This window comes from Centroberyx gerrardi, chromosome 10 (assembly GCF_048128805.1).
Source record: "Centroberyx gerrardi isolate f3 chromosome 10, fCenGer3.hap1.cur.20231027, whole genome shotgun sequence".
Lineage (NCBI taxonomy): Eukaryota > Metazoa > Chordata > Actinopteri > Beryciformes > Berycidae > Centroberyx > Centroberyx gerrardi.
Window position 1 is genome coordinate 20186204 of NC_136006.1, and position 24007 is coordinate 20210210.

At 45.5% G+C, this 24007-nt stretch overlaps 1 protein-coding gene across 11 annotated transcripts in view; it reads left to right on the top strand.

Annotated features, from left to right (window-relative positions):
• The window catches only part of mycbp2 (MYC binding protein 2), a 63494-nt gene extending 39515 nt beyond the window's left edge, over nucleotides 1-23979 (top strand). For 4 of the 11 annotated variants that reach the window (XM_078286280.1, XM_071923589.2, XM_071923588.2 and 1 more), the window contains 34 exons: nucleotides 377-493; nucleotides 1177-1317; nucleotides 3589-3813; nucleotides 4910-5042; nucleotides 5147-5272; nucleotides 8948-9127; nucleotides 11627-13261; nucleotides 13440-13609; nucleotides 14122-14366; nucleotides 14471-14638; nucleotides 14907-15064; nucleotides 15193-15392; nucleotides 15617-15766; nucleotides 15858-16018; nucleotides 16380-16536; nucleotides 16707-16931; nucleotides 17098-17163; nucleotides 17672-17911; nucleotides 18083-18172; nucleotides 18273-18353; nucleotides 18465-18731; nucleotides 19004-19287; nucleotides 19438-19534; nucleotides 19698-19817; nucleotides 19916-20017; nucleotides 20125-20253; nucleotides 20445-20577; nucleotides 20790-20893; nucleotides 21077-21265; nucleotides 21362-21469; nucleotides 21790-21999; nucleotides 22107-22214; nucleotides 22324-22489; nucleotides 22630-23979. In XM_078286280.1, the coding sequence (XP_078142406.1) occupies nucleotides 377-493; nucleotides 1177-1317; nucleotides 3589-3813; nucleotides 4910-5042; nucleotides 5147-5272; nucleotides 8948-9127; nucleotides 11627-13261; nucleotides 13440-13609; nucleotides 14122-14366; nucleotides 14471-14638; nucleotides 14907-15064; nucleotides 15193-15392; nucleotides 15617-15766; nucleotides 15858-16018; nucleotides 16380-16536; nucleotides 16707-16931; nucleotides 17098-17163; nucleotides 17672-17911; nucleotides 18083-18172; nucleotides 18273-18353; nucleotides 18465-18731; nucleotides 19004-19287; nucleotides 19438-19534; nucleotides 19698-19817; nucleotides 19916-20017; nucleotides 20125-20253; nucleotides 20445-20577; nucleotides 20790-20893; nucleotides 21077-21265; nucleotides 21362-21469; nucleotides 21790-21999; nucleotides 22107-22214; nucleotides 22324-22489; nucleotides 22630-22745 (6801 nt within the window). In that variant the 3' untranslated portion in view covers nucleotides 22746-23979. The remainder of the gene's footprint in view (nucleotides 1-376; nucleotides 494-1176; nucleotides 1318-3588; nucleotides 3814-4909; nucleotides 5043-5146; nucleotides 5273-8947; nucleotides 9128-11626; nucleotides 13262-13439; nucleotides 13610-14121; nucleotides 14367-14470; nucleotides 14639-14906; nucleotides 15065-15192; nucleotides 15393-15616; nucleotides 15767-15857; nucleotides 16019-16379; nucleotides 16537-16706; nucleotides 16932-17097; nucleotides 17164-17671; nucleotides 17912-18082; nucleotides 18173-18272; nucleotides 18354-18464; nucleotides 18732-19003; nucleotides 19288-19437; nucleotides 19535-19697; nucleotides 19818-19915; nucleotides 20018-20124; nucleotides 20254-20444; nucleotides 20578-20789; nucleotides 20894-21076; nucleotides 21266-21361; nucleotides 21470-21789; nucleotides 22000-22106; nucleotides 22215-22323; nucleotides 22490-22629) is intronic. The other 7 variants (XM_071923590.2, XM_071923593.2, XM_071923592.2 and 4 more) reach the window with 7 other exon arrangements.
• Nucleotides 23980-24007: the final 28 nt, after the last annotated feature.

Consider the following 24007-nt stretch of genomic DNA (forward strand, 5'->3'; position numbering starts at 1 on the left):
ACATGCGTGTGAAATCAGCAATGTGAATTTCCCTTCTGAACGTGTGCTCCATGGTGTAACCTGCACCTGTAGAGATGTAGAATGGGAAAACAGGTTGAAACTGAGTTCATCCAACTGGTACTTTTGAAAATAGAGCTCTTAATTTTTCCTCTTCTTTCGCTGTGCGTGTGTGTACACGGAAGCAGGCTGTGTGTGTGTGTGTGTGTGTGTGTGTGTGTGTGTGTGTGTTTGTGTTTGTGTGTTAATGCATGCAACCCCCCACCGTCAACGTGTCCTGCTTCCTCCTCCTCCTCCTTCTGCACTTCTTGTCTTTTTTTCTTTCTCTCCCTCTGCTCCTGCGGCTCACTGTCTCCCTGTCTCCCTCTGCTTCTCTCAGGTCCGCAAATTTGTGTCCAAGGACAGCGCAGGCCTGCGTGTGCGTAGTCACCCCTCCCTGCAGAGTGAACAGATAGGCATAGTGCAAGTCAATGGCACCATCACTTTCATTGACGAGGTAATTGATTCTAGACCAGGCAGAATAAAGCTGTTTTTTGAAGTAGACTAATCAGAGCACTATCCACTTTTACACCCCATTTCCTGGTTTCCTCTTCTTTCAATCAGTGAGGGCAGAATCCTGAGAATTGTAATCATAAGTAACATTTTTTTGTCTTAAGTAATTTTGAGTCTTCTTGGCTTATATGTATTATATGCAATTACCTATCTCAGTAATGATTACTACTTCTCGTCTAAGCTCACAGATTTGTTCCTTATCTTTAATTTTGCTTCGTACCCTTGCAAGACACTCTGAGGCTACAGGAAAGGCATGGATGCCTACAAAGAACTCAAAGCATTTACTAAAGGATTTCCCCTGTAGTCTGTCCATTACCATTATTTGCTGTGCGACACATATTCAGTACATGTCAACTTCCCAATCTTAAAATATGTCACTTGGCTCTGTGTGATGAGCGCTGAATGTCAGCACAGTATTTTCACTCCCACCCTCTCAGTAACAGCAGTAGTGAAATTTTCTGTCCGTCTTCCCGGTGACCTGCTGTTACACCAAGTTCCGGCCCTCTAATTTGACACGCGTCTCTCCTGCAGCCTCAGAGGTGATCTGTGTGAGGGCTCTGCCCCTCCTGTTTCCATAGTAACAGGAGGGCATGGCTGTGCTCTGCTCTGTTGCTTGTTTTCCCATAGATCCACAATGATGATGGTGTGTGGCTCAGGCTGAATGATGAAACAGTAAAGAAGTATGTTCCCAACATGAATGGGTACACTGAAGCCTGGTGCCTCTCTTTTAACCAGCACCTGGGCAGGAGCCTCCTGGTCCCAGCCGACGTAAGTAGAAGGCCCGCTGAGCAGTCTGACTCAGTTGAATGGCAGAGGCTCCTGCGCTGCTCATTTGGGGAAAGCTCAGAGATCACCTCTCCCGTTTAACCCAGTGGGGAAAGACTAATAATGATGGTTTTCAAGCCCCCCCCCCTACAGTTTGGCACCCATTCCCCAAATGTCCTTAAAGCATGGAAAATTGAGAACATCTTGAGAGTATAAGGACTACTGTAGGGGTGTTCTCTTGCATGAAGTGTCTATCTGAGCAACACTGAGTATGAAGCTTTCACTATCAGACTGTGTAAAGGAACTACAGCAGCAGGGAGCGTGCATGCATGCATTAACCCATGTGTTGAGGGTGGAAAGTTTATCATAACATGACCATCACGTGTTTGGTTGGACAAAACACTTGTAAACGCTCACATGCCTAGGTAGTACGTGTTCAGCGCATTGAAATGAACCCCAATGCAGGAATTGACCGAAAAGGGGAGAGGTAGTAGATGAGCAATTTCAGCGTGTGGTTTGGTGGGTCCATCTGCACTGTTGAGTCCTCTTTTCCTCATCTCCTCTCACTCATAATTCACAAACACAGCAGACACAGCATGTGATAAATAAGGGCTTCTCTCACATTTTGCTCCATGCCACAAAAACCACCAGAAGATGCAGCAGAAGCAAATCAGGAATTTGAGAGGGTATATTTTAAAACATGAATTTGCTCCATGGCATTGCAGTAATGAGGGCAGTTGCTGATGGATTACCAATAATATCAAGGTGGTTTTCTGTCATGAAGCAGTCACACAAAACTTCAGTGGGAAATTGTACCTCTACTGCTCCACAATTCCACCCTTGCATTGGGATGCTTAAGGTTCTAAGAGGCTTCCATGTAAGGTCTCTGTCTGAACAGCATGACACGCTACATCATCCAAGTGGGGAATTTTTTTGGAAGTTTCTTATTTTTCTTTCCTTTTTTTCTGAAGAAATTGTTTGATCGTGATTGAATCGTGGATTCGGACATATGACCCTAAAATGTCCAAAGTGAACTTCCAATCCTTTCTCTACCCCTGCAAATGGGTTTTGTATCTTTTTTTTTCCAATGCATTTGATCCTACTTTATGAAAAGTGTTCAAAGATTTGACAGGCTTTGTCAGTGTTCCCACTAGTTCCTCATGGTCCCTCACCATCCATGCCCCACAGCTTCACTAACAGGCCTGTCTGACACCAGTCAAATTCTGTCCCTGTTTTCTTCACTTTGTCAAATAACCTGTAATGGCGGAAATTCCTGAAGAAACGAGACAAAAATTGTTTTTCTTCCAAAAAAATACATCAGCGCTTTCCCCCCTCCTGTTCTCTCTCTTCTATTGAGTCGTCTACCGTTTCTTGACTGTCTCACAATCTGTTGCTCAGAATGTCTTTAATGCTAGCCAAGGAGTCAGGGATATCGGCTTTTTGTCGTGGACCCCCTTAACTATATTCCCACCACAGGTGAGTTGTATGGAGGAGAGATGTATATAGCTTGACTGCCCCATAGCTTTTCATCAGTCTGTTATTTATACTTGTCCTCTTGAACCCCTTGTGATGTTGTAGACTTCCCAAAGTGTTACAGTCAGGCATAGGAGGTTGAACCACAGTTGCATGGTTGTTTGTTTGTTTCATTTTGACATCTGAATGGTGATGACATTTCAGAGACTACTGCTAGTCCCTTAGACTCCCCTAGAGGTTATATTTGGGACTTGTAAGTCCTTTTTGCTACCTCGTCTTAAAGATAGCTGTCAAAGTGTATGTTGCATGGGGGTGAAGAGACCAATGTCCAATTTGTTGCATGAGGTTTTGTTTGAAAGGGTTGACATGTACTGTACAGTCCTGTATCCCTGTGTGTCATAGCATGCCTCCCTGTAAGATTATATGGAAGAAGTAAACCTTCCACTGAATTTGAGCAGGTCCATTGTCTACTGGTCATTTACCTGTATCACTGCAATGTTGGATGGATGTGTTGAATTCTTATATTGTATCAATATTGCAGGTATTTTGATATGAAATTACATTGAAATTATACACTGTGTTGCTGATAGAGTATACATTTTGAATATCTGGATTCTGGAAATGCCCCAAGAATGTCATTTGCCACTGACGAGGAAAGAACTAGTTCACTCTTTGAATGTGGCCTTATTTTCTGAACAGTGGCTTTCCTCTTTAAATCAGGACTTATCAACCCAATTTATTTATTTTTGCAGTCTGTTGACATGTTTTCCTGTCTTTAATCCATGCTGTTCCCTCTTGCAGGAGGCCAGGGGCCAATCGGAGGAGAACGTAAAGGAGGTGAGCAGCCGCCCCTCCCATGAGGCCCCCATGCGGGAGCAGAGCAGGGCAGGGCAGGGCGGCGGCCCGGGGCTTTATAAGGTAGTGAAGACCGGCCCCTCTGGTCACAACATCAGAAGCTGCCCAAACCTTAGGGGTATCCCCATTGGAATGTTAGTACTTGGGAACAAGGTCAAGGCCATAGGCGAGGTACGCACTCACCCCAAAGAAATGCAATGTGTTTTTTGTGGCTGCAGTTGAATAAATCAGTCTATTTAGATCACTTAAAGTACTATAGTTCTTGTTGCTAGATTTTGCCCTTAATTTGCTAACGGGCAGAAATAAGTATTTCCTCTTCTTTTTTTCTTGAATTGAATTAAGTGATTTTGAATGTAAATGTAATTTCTCTTTCTAAGGGGAATACATGAGATGCTTCTGGGTGTGGGTGTGTGTTCTGTATCTTTTCACTTGTTGAGGTTCTTTCTCTTTAATCAACTCCCCTGGCTACAGGATTTTTATGTGCTTCCTTACTAATTTCAGTTTGTCTATAAATTCGTTGCAGTTTCAAGGTGTCTTATTCAGCTGCCTCAAGACTTCTCAATGGAAGTCTGATTCACATAATGCTGGAGCCATTTTGTGCCTTGACTGCATCTTTCTTACACTCTTTTAACTCTTTTCTGAATAACTTGGTACTTTGAACTCTCTAAACTGTCTTTGACCTGGTACTGAATGGAGCCTCCCCTCTTTTGGACGTGACCTCTTATTGGCTGCTGTGGTGTGTCATGCTGTTCAATAATTTCCTCTCTGAGCCTGTACTGGAATGCCCTGTCTGGATCTGAGATGTGCGGCCTTCACACACTAACACCTCCATCTGTGTCTGTTTGTCCAAAATGATAATATTTCAGGGAGTTAAGAAAAAACAACCCCATGCATTTACCTTTCAATAAGCTACCCCTTTTTAGAGTAAGTTTTTTTTTCTTTTAGCTACATCAATTTTGTCCCGCGATGTCTGTTGATGCAAAAAACAATCGATCTAATCAAATTCATGTGATCTACTGTTGTGGATTGTGTGTGTTAATCAGATGAAAATGGATGTGTTTGCATGGTAGTGATCTAATGTAGTAGAGTGTGTGTGTTATGGTTCTGTACATTGTGTAATAATAATATGGGTGGATTTGTGTGTATGAGGAAAATGGCTGTAATGACTTTTTTGATCGATGAGGATTAGACGGCGATTGTGTGTGTGTGTGTGTGTGAATGGTTCACTGTGTGTGAGTATGGATAAAGAGCGTTATTTGTGCATCAGGTGGTCAACTCAGAGGGAACCTGGGTGCAGCTGGATAAGAACAGTGTGGTGGAGTTCTGTGAGAGTGATGAAGGAGAGGCCTGGTCACTGGCCAGAGACCGTGGGGGAAATCAGTACCTTCGCCATGATGACGGTAAGGCACTGCATGACACTACACAGTAGCCAAAATTCGTTGGGAAAAATTTTGAACCCTGAAATGTGATGTATTGTGAAATAACATCTAATTTGCTCTTGTAGAACAAGTCTTGCTGGAACATGGGGCCCAGACCCCACCACCCAGCCCCTTTTCTGTGCAGGCCTTCAACAGAGCCACATCTTCCAATGGCGCGCAGGGCTTTGACTATGGCATCTCCAACAACAAAGGTGAGGTCAGCTTGGCGCTGATAGAGTAGGTTTTAAGACATAAATTTGAAGTACTTATTCTTACTCGGCATATCACCTTTGCTTTTAACATTCATTTTTTATGCTGTTCATTTATGTTTGAAAGGTTTTGAGTCCTGTGGCATTACTGAAAGATTTTGAGTGCATTTACTCTATTAGCAATGTACATCTCACCTCTTACTTCTCTCTGCCCCTCTGTCTTGATTGTCTTTCCTCGCTACTTTATCGCAACATGTCTGTCTCCTCCCTGTGGTTCTGACTGGGACCTTTTCATAACCAGTTATATACATTCTCCGTATCTTAACTCTAAAACATTAGACCTATGTTAAAGTAAGGTTACTCAGAACGCTCGGTTACCTTGTAACCTTGGTTCTCTGAAGGAAAGGAGTGAGACACGGCTCTCTCAGCACTCTGGAAAAGCATCTCTGATGCGATTGGCTTGAAGTCCTTATACATGCCTATTACGTAGAAAGGATTGGCCAGCACCTGGGGAGTCCCCTCCTCCACCAGGGATATAAGATCCTGTGCTGGCCTCCTTTCCTTCACATTGATACAGCTCTTCAAGATGAACCAGCTATTAGGGGCCTTCCAGAGTTGTGTCTTACTTTGTTACCTTCAGAGAATCAAGGTTACAAGGTAACCAGCAGTTCTCCTTTAGTCAACTTTGTTCAACACAACTCACTCTATAGGAGTTTTATAAATGCCCTGAAAAGCCAACAATCCAGTGAGAAAGATGCTACTGAGACAGAGCTCGACCCCTAGCTGGGTTTGCAAAGCATACAAACAGCTGGTCAGTTTTGCGGAAGACCTGAGTCCTCTCCTTATAAATGTGCAGTTCCCTCACTATACATAAGGCATTGAGCCTTCGCTGCTCATCAGAGACAAAGGGAGGAGGATGAAAGGCAGAGAGTTCGAAGGCTGAACAACTATAATTGGTAGGCACCTTAGATACGAAGGCTGCATTAGGATGCAATGAAACCTTGGCATCAGCCTGAGCAAACGGCATACAGGATGGGTGAACAGAGACTGTGTGTAGTTCACTCACATGTAGCCAACACCAGAGCAAGCAGTAGAGCTGTCTTGTACGAAAGTAATTTTAGCTGTTTTTTCTGTAGCGGTTCAGAAGAAGCATCACACAATGCCTCCACCACTAATGAGAAATGCCAGGACGGGACTAATGGTCTGGGAGAGAGACCTAGATGGCATGCCCCTTTCATGAAATAAGCCTTGGTCAAGCAGTTCCTGCATGAATGTAAGAATGGCTGCAGTGCAATAGAGCACTGGTAGGGAATGAGGCCTCTCTGTTGAAAGCAAGCATCAAATGCATTCCATTTAAGGTCATATACTGACCTAGTTGATGCAGCTCTGGTACTCTGAATTGTTGCAATGACACTAGGGGGAAGCCCCTCCATGGTTTATTTGGACCTTTTAAGGGCCCCGTCCACAGGTTCCATACATTCGGTGGAGGGTGTCAGATTTCCCCCCGGGCCTGCAGTAGAAGGTCCCTGTGGTGTGGGAGGCACCATGGGTCACAGTTCAAAAGCCTAATTATATCCGAGAGCCATCCCCACTGCCAAGGAGGGGCTATCAAAATCGGGGTAAGTCTCTCCTGTCTCACTCTCTCAAACGTAGCTGGCGGAGTTGTTGGAAACGCATAGAGAAGGACGTTCAGCCACGGGTGCGTGAGCGCATCCAGCTTGAGGGGTGCATCCTGTTCCCTTATAGGAAGTCGCACCTTTTTGTTCCGGATGTCACTCCAGACTCATATAATTTCTTTGCACACATTCTTGTGCACCACTCTTGGCACTAGGCCTGAATGTGGCAGGGAGGCAGTCTTTATTTGCAAACATATGGTATGTTTTACCTGAGATTGCATGACTGCTTTGCTTGGGCCCGGGGGGAACTGTGGGCTTGCTGAGCTTAGTATTCATCTTGGGTGATGCTGATTAACTCAGGAAGCAGTGGCTTTGAGTTCCACTGGTCAGCAGGCTTGAAATTCATCATTAGAAAATCCAGCCTTTTTTGCAGTGTTCTGTGGTCCAGACTGGTGCAATGGGGGCTTGCGCCTGGTTCAGACAGAACCATTTAACCGTGCTGCAGAGCCATGCATGTTGTGCAGGTCGAGTGAGTGTCCATCCTCTCAACTGAATAACCGTAGCCATAGTTAGGGCAAGGCCAGAGTTTGGGCCCTCACTTGGTCTGCAGCTTATCCTTAATCGAGCGAGGACATGAGCTTTCCGGACACTGTCTCAGTGAGCCTAGGCGACTGGATGGCCTACTAGCTTCGATAACTAGTGTCAAAGAAAAACGTATTTTAAGCAAGCATGCATGTTACCTCTAGCACAGTTCTAGTGAGCCGAAGTGACTGGATAGCTGACTAGCTGCAATAGCTGATGCTGGAGAATAACAATATGCTTGGGCAGGCAGACCAGCTATTTCTGGCATGCTTCCAGTGAGCCATAGTGACTGGTTAGCCAACTAGCTGTGTTAGCTAGCGCCTGAGAGTAGCAGACTTGACTCACCCCCCACAAAAATGAGCCGAATTCCAGGGGAAAACAAGCACGAGAGGGAAATGAGTCACTAGCTAACTAGGAGGATGCTAGTTGCTAGCCAACGGAAACCCACTGTTAATCTGTGAACAAACCACAAAACACTTAGTGAGGGTAGACGAAATAAGAAATCTCCTTCAAGATGAAGCGGTAAACCGCTGCATTTTCACAGATTATCCAATAAATCTGGTAAATTATATTATTAAGTGTGGTGGGTAGAACTATCAAGCGAGCCTTGAAGAGCTAAATTGTGAAGGAAAAGAGGCTAGCACAGACCCTGGGGGAGGAGGGGGAGCTCCCCAGGTGCTGGCCAATCCTTTCTGCCTAACAGGCGTGTATAAGGACTTGAAGCCAATCGCATCGGAGATGCTATTCCCATAGAGTGAGTTGTGTCCAACGAAGTTGACTGAAAGAGATCATTCCTAGTTTCTGGGCACAGATGTTTTAAGGTTTAACAAATTTTTGCCATCTTTGGTTAAGGAGTAATTTCACCCTAGTGTAGAATGAGGAATCTCTTATTTCGTGTTGAATAAGAGGGACTTACAAATTCCTTTGACTACCACAATTTATAGCAGTGTGATCTTTGATACTGTACATATGTGATACAGTATGGATCGATCAATCCCTCTTAAGTCACTGGTGCCATCGGTTAGTCACTGATCTCTCATCTCTTTTTATTTCTGCATGGTTCTTGTGTCTCCTGTTGTTGTATCATGCCTAACATCACTGCAATGTCAGGCATATGTGTCTGTCTGTGTGCATGGGCCAGTCAGTGTGCTTCTGTCAAGTTGGACTCTAAGACTATTCGGGCTGCTCCAACCCATCTGAGTTATACAACGGGTTAGCCCAACACCGATAACTGGCCCTGAACACTTCTCTGTGACGTCACCCATTACCCCATGATGCCTTAGTTTACTCCGTTAGAAAATCACCACCCCCCCCTCCCTCAATATAACCTTACCCCAACTTTGTTGTGGGAGATGACTGAATGATTGATCGATGGATAAGCTAATGATTAATACTGAATGACTTGCATCCCCCTTTGGGAATCCTAAAGCCATAGTGTAAGCTGTAGTTTTTCCCCTTCCTTTGTCTCCCATATTTGCAGGTGACCGGTTGAGTGCCATACTGAATTCCATTCAGTCTGGGCCCTTCCTCCCAGCAGCTCCCTCCTCCTCCTCCGTATTTGAGCAAGCCGCCCAACCTCCCTCTTCCTCCCTTGTCCACAGCCCATTTGTGTTTGGACAATCCCCCTCCCAACTGTCTCAGCCGCAACCACAGCTTCCGAGTAAGTCTGTCCTTCTGTCTGACAGTGTCGGCGCTTGCTTGCACAGGTGTTGGTCCTTCTCCTCCCAACTTTTCCCTTATTGACCTGGTTTTCCTGACTTGTTCTCTATTCCTTTTATCTTATTTATTTTTTGGGGAGGGCGGGACTGATGTGTGACACATAACATTGCTGTTATGTTCTACACTGCAAAAATATCCTTATTAACAAGCCAGTAATTCTAGTAGTGAGTCTTAACATCTTGTTTCTAGAAAATTCTTGAAACAGGTAAAACTGCAGTAGGGATGCACCGATCCAATATCCAGAATTGGAGTTGGAGCAAAGATTTAGAGTTATCGGTATTGGCTACAGGTTGTTCAATCAACTTCTGACCCCCAACCCCCAACCCCCCACCCCCGATCCATTTATGCAAATTGACATAAAAGAGAGAGATGGCAACAGATAGTAGCTCATAAGAGGTCTGCGCCCACTGCCCAGGCAACAAACATTAGAAGATGCGCTGAAAACAACAGATAAATTACCCCATGGCAGCAAAAAATTATTGAATTTATTGCACTGGATGACCAGCTACTCTTGATGGTGTCAAATTTGGGATTTCACCGTTTAATCGAGCATTAGGAGCGACTCAGACACTGCCCTCTCGCTACTGTACAACAAGGTATGTGAACACCTCGTGGATTGCTTGAAAGATGTGACCGTATTGGTCTCACTTTAGACATTTGGACTTCAGACATCTGCCTCATGTCAGTGCTTTTTTGGCCATGTTTGACCATGGACTGGATTGATTTGAGCTTTACTTTACAAGGTGCGGTGTTGAAAAGTAAACAGTTTCCAATTAATTACAAAAATATTGGTTCAGTACTCTGTATGAGCAGATACTTAAAATGTAATATTCTGGATTGGTATCGGATACCAAAAAAAACTGGATCGGGACATCCCCAGAAACAAGTGTCTCACCCCCTTGGCAGGTGTTTTTACTTGTTTTATGGAAAACAAGATTTTGAACCTCAGTACTAGACAAAATGACTTGTTAAGATTGATATTTTTTTGCATTGTACTGAAGTTATGGGCTGAGTTGCTTGTTATTTTTCTGCTTGCTCTTTCTTGCTTAGTCAGCTTGTCCCTCTCTTCCTCATCATCTTCATCGCTGCTTTAACTTCAGCTCTGCAGCCTCCATCCTTGCTTAACACCCTGTTTTACTCTCTGCCTCAACCAGCCCAGGGCTCCACTGCAAATTAAAATAACAGTAGTCTCTATAGTTCATTGTTGTCAATCTAGAGTAACCTGCTGACACAGCATAATATCAAGGGCCTACTCATTAACTAAAGACACTTGTGTATATCACACGCATTCATAGTTTGTACTTGCACCAACTAATATCAGGTTATCAAGGTTATCTTAGAACATGGTCCAAAATATCTGTTTATCTGTCTTTATCTTTCTCTCTACTTGTCTAGCTGTCTTTCTACCTGTCAGTCTATTCTTCTATCTTGCTACTTTCTCTCTACCTGTGTTTATTAATCTTTTTCTCTACCTGCTTGTCTATTGATCTTTTTCTGTGTTTGTCAGTTTTCCTCTTCTCCTTTCTATCAGTCTAGCTCTGCCTGTCTGTTGATCTTTCTATCTATCACTCTAATGTCTTGTCCTTTTGTCTCTTTCTATTTCACCTTCTTGGCCTCTTCTCCCTAATGTGTCAAACCCCAATGCCTCTCTCCGCCCTCTTTCTCTCTGTGATGGCCTCCTTGCATTTCGTGCCTTGTTTGTTTACCTGCCACTGTTTTCCGCTGTAGATGGTTCATCACGCAGCCTTGCTTCTCGCGAGCGTGTGCACAAAAGCAGTGTGTCCGCGGCTGGGCATGGTACTGCTCTCTCATCTCTCGCTCTCAGGCAAAAGGGTGGGTAATCACAGAATGCATGCCTCCTTCAGACTGAACAGAGGGTGGGTAGGAACCTGAGAAAGAAACATGATCTGTTCCCTGGTGAACAAAGGTCTTTGTGTTGTACCTCCTGAATAACATTTTGGTAGTCTTGTGTTAGCGCCATCCTTCAAAAGCGTGTCCATAAAGTAGGCCTTATCTAAAGACAATAGTATAATCAGCAGAAAAAAAAAACATGGACTGGGCTGGAATCCATCTTTCATCAGCTCCTCCATGATTCATTAGCTATTATCATCCATATCAGACACTGTGAGGTAATAGATGGACAGATTGTGAGAGAAATACAGTGCTAAATTAAATGTAATCTAAACTTGTTTATAAAAAATAATGTTGTCACTCAACGTTGTCATTTGTTTTGCGAGGCATAACACCTATTTCACCTTCGATACCTTGGTTGTTTCATTTTCTTTCTTCCCTCCATTTCATTTTCGATGTCTTCTTTACATTAATTCCTTTGTTTATCCCTCAGATGTTGAGTGTTGTGCCCAGAGTTATATGGATACACTCTTACTTCTCAATCAAGCCTCTTTCCTAGTGTAATTGTTTTTGAATTATGAATGTTTAGGTGAACGAGGGAACCTGTTGTCCGGGGCACGGCCCATGTCCCCAGCCTCCAAACACCGTCAGGAAAGTCGGTCGCCCAAACAGGAGAATCGGGGCAGCCGCTCATCAGACCAGAGCAGAGTCAAGACTGGTGAGGGTGGACTCTCTGCCAGTGAGGCCCTGATCCTGAGGTCGGACACAGCCAAACTGAGGTCTGACTCTCATAGTCGCTCCCACTCACCCAACCACAACACTCTGCAGGCCCTGAAGGCAGATGGACGAACCCCAGGACTTCGGGCTGAGTCCCCGAACCCTGGCTCCCGTTCATCCTCCCCCAAACAGAAAGGTCTGTCCTCTTCAGGCAGGTCCAGTCCCTCCAGCACCTCCTCCCAGCACTCTTCAACCCACCATGACAAGAACCTCCCACCTAAAGTTAGCCCATCTTCCAAGGCCCGGCTGGACCCTCCCAGAGAGAGGTCCAAGTCAGACTCATACACCCTGGATCCAGACACACTGAGAAAGAAGAAGGTTCCACTTACAGAGCCAATCAGGGGCAGGTCTACCTCCCCCAAACCCAAACTGTCTCCTAAAGATCCAAACAAAGGAGGGATCAGTAATGCAGAGAACCGTGCTCCTTCTCCACACGTGACCCAAGAGAACCTCCACAGTGAAGTGGTGGAAGTGTGTACCTCTAGTGCTCTCCTCTCCAATGAGGAAGGCAATGATGAGAACGTGGAAGTGCGTAATGCTGAAGAGGGCTCCTCTAAGGTGCACTTCAGCATTGGCAAAGCCCCTGTCAAAGAGGAGCTAGAGAGCCGCTCCTCACCCAAGGTCAGCCGCAAGACCTCCAGTCGGCACGTGCGCCCCAAGAAGGACAAATCTGGGCCTCTGTTTAAGGGTGAGAGTACATCAAGGCTGACAGAGCCTGCCAAGCAGGCCATGTCACCCTCGGTGGCTGAATGTGCCCGAGCAGTCTTCGCAGCATTCCTGTGGCACGAGGGCATTGTCCATGATGCCATGGCCTGTTCCTCCTTCCTGAAGTTCAACCCTGACCTAACCAAAGAGCATGCACCCATCCGCAGCTCCTTGGGAGGACAGGGTGCTGAGGAGAAGGAGAGCAAGTTAAAGAACCGCCACTCCTTAGAGATTTCCTCTGCGCTGAACATGTTTAATATTGCTCCCCATGGCCCAGATATCTCCAAGATGGGCAGCATCAACAAGAACAAGGTGCTGTCCATGCTGAAAGAGCCTCCACTGCCAGAGAAGTGTGAGGACGGGAAAGGAGACGGCATTTCCTATGAGATGACCTCTCACCCCTCTATGAGGGCGAAGTCAATCTTGCCATTAACCTTACAGCATCTGGTGGCATTCTGGGAGGACATCTCCATGGCCACCATCAAGGCAGCCACTCAGAACATGATCTTCCCCAGCCCAGGGTCCAGCGCTATCTTGAAAAAGAAGGAGCATGAGAAAGACAGTAAAAAGGCTAAGAAGGAGAAGAAGAAGAGGGAGAAGGCAGAGGTGCGTCCCAGAGGGAATCTGTTTGGGGAGATGGCACAGCTCGCCATGGGTGGACCTGAGAAAGACACTATCTGCGAGCTGTGTGGGGAGTCTCACCCTTACCCTGTCACCTACCACATGAGACAGGCTCACCCAGGTAAGAGTAAAGGTTGTTTTGGTTAAATTCCTCAAGAGAGTTTTTAAGTCGTAAAGAAGGGCACTAGCCCTTGAAAAAGTCTCTCTGTGTGTCTTATCATACTGTTTTGATAAAAGTGACTTATAGCCGTAAAATATGTTCTGTGCCCATAACATCCCTCTTTTGTGTTTTATGGCAGGCTGTGGCCGCTATGCTGGAGGCCAGGGCTACAACAGCATTGGCCACTTCTGTGGCGGTTGGGCTGGGAACTGTGGAGATGGAGGCATAGGAGGCAGCACCTGGTACCTGGTGTGTGATCGCTGCCGAGAGAAATACCTGAGAGAGAAACAGACTGCTGCCAGGGAAAAGGTTGCCTATTGCTGCATGGCTTTATCACTTAAAGTGGAATGCTGTCCATATTCAGCAGTTTAGGTGCCTCGGATGATAATTTGCCACACCTCCTTTTCAGCACAATGCTATGTCAAAGGGAGCTGGGATCTAAAACATAAATCTCGCGGTTTGAGTTGGGATCTAAAATGTGAATCTTGCGATTTGAAAACAAACTGAGAGCTCATTTGAGTCACCCCATTCAAATAATTCTGAAGTGGTGACTGTTTTGTAAAAGAAAAGATAATTGTGTCTCACGAAGGTCCACCAATATTCTGTTTTTGCAAGCATTGCTCTGAAACCGATTTGAACTTTTTATGCCTATGATCACAGTACTCGTCAAAGGACAGAGAAAGACATTTTACTGTTGAAAATTGGTGGCATTCCCTTTTAAATCCCTATCCATATATTATTAAAACACCATCAGCATAACCTGTTCCTGTCATATAGACTTTTCACACTTAAACCAAAACCAATTTGCGTTATCCTTCCAGGTGAAGCAGTCCAGGAAGAAACCTCTGCAGGTGAAGACTCCAAGGGCACTTCCCACTATGGAGGCTCACCAGGTGATCCGGGCCAACGCTTTGTTCCTGCTGTCCCTCAGCAGTGCCGCCGAGCCCAGCATGCTGTGCCACCACCCTCCCCGGCCCCTGCATTCCCAGCTTCCCAGCCTCAAGGAAGGCGTCTCGGACGATCTCCCCAATAAAATGGGATGCCTCTACCTGCAGACACTAGCTAGGTAGCTAACCACTCAGTTAATAATATGTTGCCTTTTTATAGATAGGAATACCCTAAAATAATGTTTTTTGTGTAGTGACTCACCGCTCTCCTCTCACCCCTCAGGCAACACACAGAGAACTTTGGGGCCTACCAAGACGATAACCTCTTCCAAGATGAGATGAGATACCTGCGCTCCACATCTGTTCCTGCCCCATACATTTCAGTCACCCCGGACGCCTGCCCCAATGTGTTTGAGGAACCAGAGAGCAACATGAAGTCAATGCCGCCCAGGTAACACATCTTTTTACCACTTTAAAGCTACAATCTGCGATTTGTGCTCATTTGCACCCTCTTGTGTCTGTGCAAGAGGAATTACAAAAATATACAACCCAGAATGTAAACAGTTTGCTTTTAGCAAAAGCTAACCTTGCTGGCTAGTGAGCATTAGGTGACCATCAATTGTTGATTGTACCTTAACTGACTTTTTTCCCCTTACTAGCGTGCTTGTAAGGGGAGCACACTACTATTGTTACTCATTATTCCTGATTCTCCCTTTTAGTCTCGAGACCAGTCCAATCACAGACAGTGACACGGCTAAGCGCACAGTGTTCCAGAGGTCTTACTCAGTCGTGGCCTCTGAGTATGACAAGCAGCACTCGGCCTCTCCCGCCCGGGTCAAAGCCGTGCCGAGACGCAGGGTCCATAGTGGTGATGCAGGTAAGCAGTCTCTTCTCAGTGGGTTTGCCCAAGACATCGATGGGACAGCCTTAATTTACTCGTGATAATGTATAATGAATGAGCTACAACATCATATGTAACGTCAACCTGCTCTGTACCCCATATAGAAGTGGGCTCTTCCCTGCTGCGCCACCCCTCTCCGGAGCTATCCCGGCTGATCTCGGCCCACGGCTCCCTCAGTAAGGGGGAGAGGAACTTCCAGTGGCCAGTCCTGGCTTTTGTTATCCAGCACCATGACCTGGAGGGCCTGGAGGTGGCTATGAAGCACGCATTGAGGAAGTCCGCCTGCAGGGTGTTCGCCATGGAGGTACAGCTGTCTAGGCTGCAATCTCAGGGCTCAGTGTTACAACAATTACTGCTAATTGTACAGCATTTAGCCAAGGTCATAAGTAATTAGTTGGCGGTCTATTGTGCATCAACTAGATTTGTATAGTCATAATTAGAGTTATTATTTTCTAATTAGAATCTAGTATTGTTTGTAGAAAGTTAGTAAGACTAATCAGTATGATTAACTCTTGGTTTTCCTCTCAGGCATTCAACTGGCTGCTGTGCAATGTGATCCAGACCACCTCGCTGCATGACATCCTTTGGCATTTTGTAGCATCTCTCACCCCGTCGCCCTTCGAACCTGAGGAGGAGGAAGAGGATGAGAACAAAGGGAACAAAGAAAATGTGGAACAGGTGATGGGTGGTTAGCAGTCAAACATACTAACTTAATTATGCTTTGTTGTTGTATTTTCCCTTTATCAACATCTCCTTTTCCCCCCCTCAGGAAAGAGACCTTGGTGTGTGTGAACACCCCCTGTCAGACATTGTTATCGCTGGGGAGGCAGCCCATCCTCTCCCCCACACCTTCCACCGCCTCCTCCAGACCATCTCTGACCTCATGATGTCACTCCCTAGTGGCAGCTCCCTTCAGCAGATGGCCCTGAGGTACAGTTTCTCTAGTATAGCATGAGTATTAACGCCAACATTTTTAGGCTCATTGAATTAAAATTATATAAATTGAGTGGTAATGTCCTAAACTGATGATTTCTTCATTCATTTTTTAGACAGTTTTTGGCATGTTTGCTTAATTCTAGTGAAATTCAAATTGACAGAAAAGATGGAAGAGAGAGAGGGAAGTGGTATATATGGTCACAAGCCAGTATGTCGCAATCTGACATGGACCTTAGTCAAATGAGCCACAAATCGCCCCCATTTCTAATTATCATTATCCTCCTGTGTTTATATGCCAGGTTTGAGCTTGTTTCACATTATACGGGAATATAACTCTGTTGACTCACCCTTTTAGGTGCTGGAGTCTCAAGTTCAAGCAGTCGGACCACCAGTTCCTCCACCAGAGCAACGTTTTCCATCACATCAACAATATCCTGTCCAAGTCTGATGACGGAGATAGTGAGGAAAGCTTCAACATAAGTGTGCAGTCAGGCTACGAAGCAATGAGCCAGGTAAGACAACAACCACAGACTCAACAGTGATTTTACTGTATTTACACATCTGAGCCATAGGTGACATCTGGCTAGTATTTTGAACAACACAGAACAGACTGTAAGGGTTATGGTTTGTGTTGCACCCCTGTGTTTATGATGTGCACTGACCTGATCTGGATCTCTGGTAGGATCTCTGCCTGGTGACCTGTCTGAAGGACCTGACCAGTGTAGTGGACATCAAGACATCCAGTCGCCCTGCCATGATTGGCAGCCTAACAGATGGCTCCACTGAGACCTTCTGGGAGTCTGGAGACGAGGACAAGAACAAGACCAAGAGCATCACCATCAGCTGTGTCAAAGGCATCAACGCTTCCTACGTGACAGTTCATGTGGACAACTCCAGAGACATTGGGGTGAGGAAGAGACAGCAGGCCGGGGATTAAAGCGTTTGGGGGATGACCCATTACATGTAATGGCATAAATGCCAAGTTACAGCCACAGTGGGATGAAACAGCCTATTCGTTTAGATTTTGCATCTGGTTTTATTGAATTTCTTCCTGTTCTCTGTCATATCCACAGAACAAAGTCACATCAATGACATTCCTATGTGGAAAAGCAATAGAGGACCTCTGCAGAATCAAACAGGTTTGGCCTTTTGGTTTTTCTTTGACTTCACAGTGAATGAGTCAGGGATGGGGTAGAATGAGGAATAACCAATATAACCTGTGCTTTAATGGATGACGCACTGTATAAAGAGACTGGGTCTCGAGCGTTTGAAGTGGAGCCGAAGCCAAATCCATTTACATCAAAGCCACTTTCAAAACACTAAATCAGGTGGCCTGTGGCCTCTCTGTGGTTTGTCCCTTTCAGCTGTACTGTATGTAGCTGTATATATCAGCCTCTTCTTTCATCTGTCCTCTGAGTCGTATTGCTTCCCTTTGAAGCAAGGGATGTAGAGACATTGAAGCATTAAATCAGAAGGTTGTTTTTTAAAAGTGCACCATGGTTGATTTAACATCAAAACACACTATACAGAATTACATGTCGCAGAACACATTCAGAGATGCTGAAAATGATAGAAATGATGTCAGAATAAGGAGGCTTACACAGATATAAGCTGTTAGCCAATCAACCCCATGCCTCCTCACCCAAGGTTGACCTCGACTCGCGTCACATGGGCTGGGTGACAAGTGAGCTTCCTGGAGGGGACCATCATGTGATCAAGGTGGAGCTGAAGGGTCCTGAGAACACCCTGAGGGTGCGGCAGGTGAAGGTCCTGGGCTGGAAAGAGGGCGAGAGCATCAAGATCGCAGGCCAGATCTCAGCCAGCATGGCCCAGCAAAAGAACTGTGAGGGCGAGACTCTCCGAGTGTTCCGCCTCATCACCTCACAGGTCTGTCTTCTGTTTCAACCACATGCATCATGTTCACCTGACAACTCTTTTTTTTATATTGCCATACTGTGTGTATCTGTATGAAACATTGGTGGCAAAGGTTACATTTGGATTCAAACAGCTGGAGTCTCTCATAAAGTCCAACAGTTTACCTCTGTTGTGTACATTTAGGTGTTTGGAAAGCTGATCTGTGGAGATGCAGAGCCTACTCCAGAGCAGGAGGAGAAGAACCTGCTTTCATCACCTGAAGGAGAAGACAAGGTCTGCACTGTGCCAGTAGTAGTTGTACAGTTTAACTGAATCAAGACCTATTTAGTGTGATCCTAAACTTCTTGTTTTGTCCTTTTTGTATCGTCATTAGGCACCGTCTGATGCAGACCTTAAAGAGCACATGGTAGGAATCATTTTCAGCAGGAGCAAACTGACCAACCTGCAGAAACAGGTAAATAGTCACGTCCACATTACATTTGACAGTGGCCTCCAACAGTTCTTAACAGGATGAAATATAATAATTCCTTCCCTCTAACGCATGTACTAATTTCCCTCCCTCCAGGTGTGCGCGCACATTGTCCAGGCCATCCGTATGGAGGCCACACGTGTGAGGGAGGAGTGGGAGCATGCAATTTCCAGCAAAGAGAATGCCAACTCCCAGCCCAGTGACGATGATGCCTCCTCAGATGCCTACTGCTTTGAGCTCCTGTCCATGGTCCTGGCTCTCAGCGGCTCCAATGTGGGCCGCCAGTACCTGGCTCAGCAGCTAACACTCATGCAGGACCTGTTTTCTCTGCTGCACACCGCTTCGCCACGAGTACAGAGACAGGTGGGCTACCCTACGTACACAAGTTAATGCATTAGACTCTCTTTAACCTTTAGAACTATTTAAAATACAGTACATCATAACATTACTGTATTCTCCAGAGAAGAGATGAAAACACCTGATCAACTAGGGAGCCAGAGAGCTGAGATCACACTCGAATCAATTGATCATAATTTAGGTGTATATGCCATCGGTACAAATGCGCTATGGGACTATACTGAATCCGTAGCTGTTTGCCCCTCTGTTTCATCTCATCTCATCTGATCTCCTCTCAGGTGACGTCGTTGCTCAGACGCGTCCTTCCAGAGGTGACACCCGTGCGACTTGCCAGCATCATTGGTGTGAAAGCCCTGCCACCAGCGGACATCAGTGACATCATCCACTCCACGGAGAAGGGTGACTGGAACAAGCTAGGCATCCTTGACATGTTCCTGGGCTGCATTGCTAAGGCCCTCACTGTGCAGCTGAAAGCCAAAGGGACCACCATTTCTGGCACAGCCGGTATGGCTGCGGGCAAGGGGGTCACCACTGTCACGCTGCCCATGATCTTCAACTCCAGGTGCGTTTGTTTCTGATACGCCTAAATACAACTACGCTGATCAAAAGATATATCCCATGAGGCTCAAAACAATACAAATTCAAACGAATCTATGGCAGACTGCAATTCCCTTCGATTTTTAACCTTGTTCCTCCTTCCTGCCATGTTCAGCTACATCCGCAGAGGGGAGAGCCACTGGTGGATGAAGGGTTCCACTCCTCCTCAGATTGCAGAGATCATCATAAAGCTGGTTAAAGACATGGCAGCTGTAAGTTACCAGTGACCATATTGAGCCTTTCTTTTCACTTTCTGCAAACATAATGTAACATGGAATCACATTCACTCGTCTTTATCTGTCATATTTCTTATTTAGTAAATACCAAAAAAAGTACTTGAAAGACAGTTGTGTGCTTTTTTAAAAAAATTTTTAGGGCCACCTCTCAGATGCCTGGTCCAGAGTCACCAAAAACGCAATCGCTGAGACCATCATCGCCCTGACCAAAATGGAGGAGGAGCATCGGTCTCCTGTGCGCTGCATCGCCACCACCAGGGTATGGACTCAAGTCCCGGCAGTACACAGTGCATGTATCTATGTTTAGAAGTACTGTATCTGGATTAATCATGTATCCTTTACTATTCTCTCTCTCAGTTGTGGCTGGCCCTGGCTTCGCTGTGTGTGCTGGACCAGGACCATGTAGACAGACTGTCCTCTGGTCGCTGGATGGGCAAAGATGGACAGCAGAAGCAGATGGTAAAAACTATATAAGCAGCTAACAGCTACACTGTATAGAAATGACTGACTGGCAGAGCATAGAGAAAAAAAAATGACGCATTGATTTCTTCCTCTCCTATCCATAGCCCATGTGTGACAACCACGACGATGGTGAGACAGCGGCCATCATCCTGTGTAACATGTGTGGCAACCTTTGTACCGATTGCGACCGCTTCCTCCACCTGCACCGGCGCACGCGCTCTCACCAGAGACAGGTTAGTGTTGGCTGTCTCCCTGAAGGTGACACACCTCCCTCATATGAAGCCTGAGATGTTTGTAAGCATTAGGATTCTTCCACTAATCATAGTCTCAAGTGCTGTTCTTTTTGGATAATATGACAGTTAAAACAGTTGAATGTTGAGTAGAAGGGGCTGGTTTTTTTATCTTATTTTCCCGGCTGCTTCAGGTGTTCAAAGAGGAAGAGGAGGCTATAAAGGTGGATCTCCACGAAGGCTGTGGGAGGACCAAGCTCTTCTGGCTCATGGCTCTGGCTGACTCGAAGACCATGAAGGCTATGGTGGAGTTCAGAGAGCACACAGGTAACAGTGCACATCAGTGTGACTGCTTTTCTAAATAATGCTACATGTGGTAATGCTGTTCTAAAAAGTTGCTGAAAAGACTACTGAATTACATTTAAGGCCTACCAGTTTGTTAGTCTCAAACTGCTAGGTCTTGGCCCATGGTTTTTTTCACAGGGGCTAACCTCTAGCACACGTATTGCTATTCTCTGACAAATCCAATCTTTGTGTAGGTAAACCAGCTTCCAGCAGCTCCGATGCCTGCAGGTTCTGTGGTACGAGGAATGGAACTGAGCTGTCTGCAGTGGGCAGTGTCTGCTCAGACCCAGACTGCCAGGTACGAAGCATTGCCTGTTCACAAGCCTGCACAGCACTGACATACTGAATATTAAAGTGTTATTGTACCACTGATGCAAAGATTTAAGATCATAACTAAGCCTACTCAGTAATTTGTGATGGAAAGGACTTGTTGGCAGCAGTTTGAAAGCCTCTCCAACTCCTCTCATGTTGTTTTCCTTAGGAGTATGCCAAGCTGGCATGCAGTAAGACCCATCCTTGCGGGCATCCATGTGGTGGAGTTAAGAACGAGGAGAGCTGTCTGCCATGTCTGCATGGTTGTGACAAGAGCACTGGCTGTCTGAAGCAGGATGCAGACGACATGTGTATGATCTGCTTCACAGAAGCCCTCTCTGCTGCTCCTGCAGTACAGGTATGCATGTCTGCTTATCCATGAGGTATGAGAGATTCACAGCTTAAATGTGTTCGCTTATCCTTGTTTCTTAACTCCTCTTTGCTCTTTTCCCAGTTGGACTGCAGTCATGTGTTCCACCTTCAGTGTACTCGTCGTGTTCTTGAGAACCGCTGGCTAGGGCCCCGGATCACCTTTGGGTTCATGTCATGCCCAATTTGCAAGGTGAGATGTCACCTGAGACTCTGCGATTAAGAGATTAACTCCGCAACAAAGAGCTTGGAAACTATATCCGCCACACCTTGAAGTTGATTTAGTTTGCTGTTTGCTTAAATGCTTTGTTAAAAAGCTCGTTCAACTGTGTCACCTGCCCTTGCATACCTTGACTGCTTTGTTCAGTGTCATCATGTGAAATGTCATCGCTTGCTCCTGTATTTGTATTCATTATGGGAACTTGTCAAAAGTGTGACACAGATACTCATAGAACCACCTTTATGAGAGTGATGAACAGTGGCTGGTTTGTTTACCTCATTCTTTGCCTCCAGAACAAAATCAATCACTCGGTGATCAAGGACCTGCTGGACCCCATTAAGGAGCTGTATGAGGATGTGAGGAGAAAGGCTCTGATGAGGCTGGAGTACGAGGGCCTCCATAAGAGCGAGGCCATCACTACTCCAGGCGCACGCTTCCACAACGACCCTGCAGGCTTTGCCATGAACAGATACGCATACTATGTCTGCTACAAGTGCAAGAAGGTATTGCATAAACTATACATGACTAGAACATAGACTGGCATTTTGAGAAAGAAAGAAGTTGTAAGTGTGGCCTAGGAGTTGAGAATTGACGCTCTCCTCATTTGCAGGCCTACTTTGGGGGAGAGGCGCGCTGCGATGCGGAGGCGGGACAGGGAGATGACTACGACCCCAGTGAGCTGATCTGTGGAGCGTGCTCCGATGTCTCCAGGGCTCAGGTGCGTAGATGAAACCTTTGTGGATCCTGGCATAGTGCTTATTTGTACACACAAAACTTATCAACAACTTATCATCCCATCCCTGATAATTTGTGTGTGCTATCACCAGATGTGCTCCAAGCATGGCACGGACTTCCTGGAGTATAAATGCCGGTACTGCTGCTCGGTGGCCGTTTTCTTCTGCTTTGGCACCACACACTTCTGCAACGCCTGCCATGATGACTTCCAGAGGATGACCAGTGTCCCCAAGGAGGAACTGCCCCATTGTCCTGCAGGTATTTAACAATTATCTTGACCGTCCCGTTCTGGAAAATGTTAAATTATTCAGAGTGCACATGCACACTCAAAGATACAGATCGATGGCAAGCACCAGACTGGAATAATTTAGATGCAATCTTTGTCCTTCCCATCACAGGGCCCAAAGGCAAACAGTTGGAGGGTACCGAGTGCCCTTTGCATGTGGTGCACCCACCGACGGGGGAGGAGTTCGCCTTGGGCTGCGGAGTGTGCCGGAACGCCCACACCTTCTAAACATCAAGAGACCCATACTGAAAACCTGTTCATCTACTGTGATTTGTGGCTGCTGCTGAAGCTCAGCCTCAAAGCTCGGCTCTTGTGTTGTCAGAATCGCCTGGACACTGGACCAGGTTTCTACCGTAGCCAAGAGTCCTCAGGTCCGCTCTTCTACCAACATGAGTGTCCAGGCTCTGCTACGAAAATATGTAAGAGTCGTGGCTCCTTTGGATTCAGAGGAAACTGAATGAAAAAAGAAAAATAAAATTAAAAAAAAACTTGTGACGTGTTTGCATGCGGCCGTTGTATCCCCTCGGCTTCCATAGACGTTGCACACCTCCTGATCACTGAAGTGTAACAATATATTGAAGATTAAACATTGAATATGAAATAAATTTGCTTAAGGCAACTGTGGATGAACGTCGATTAAAAAAAAAAAAAGAGACAGGCCGTATTTCCAGCTTCCTAACTATGAATTTAAAATATTGTTGTATGTAAACTGACTTTTTTTCGTAATCCTGTACAGTATTCTCCACTGTCAAGTGCATCATGGGTTGACGGACAAAAAAAAAAAAGATGAGTTGGTGAATAAGACTGTTAAGAATGTCATGTTTGGGAGGAAAATAGTGTACGATTTATCTAATCTTGTATATAATGATAGTATCCAAAATAGCTGTATTCCGAAGTTGCTACTCTTCACTTCAGTTTCGTTTGATATTCTGGGTTATGTTTTGAGCCAGAACTTTTAATGAAGTGCAATACTGGGTGTGCCTCCTATCTTGCAGCTGTTTAACCTATGGAATGTATGTCAATAAAGCCACTGTACATTTTTATACAGTAGACACACAGTTGTATTTTCCCCCCTTCAAAATGTCAGATCACCTGGCACCTGCAGTGAATGATAGTGGATGTGAAGCCCATTTTCAGCTCTCTGTCAGAAAACCGTAGTACCAAACCCTCCATAATAAAAAAAATAATAATAATCTCACAGTGAGACTGATTTCAAGGAGTGATTACTGAACGTTTTGCGGGCCAGTCTTCACACCAAATATTGAAATAATTGTAAATCTGTAATGCTTTTCCCTAGTAGGAGGCAGGGGGATTGGGGGTTTGGGGAAGGGAGTGTGACAAAAACAGCTGCTGTTATAAAAAAAAAAAAAAAAAAAAGCTTAATACTTGTGAATCTGCTCTGTAATATCTGTGGTGGATGGAGTTGAATGGTAATAAACCAGGTTCTCTGTTTCGCAAAGTACACATTGTGCCATTTCTTAATGGGAATT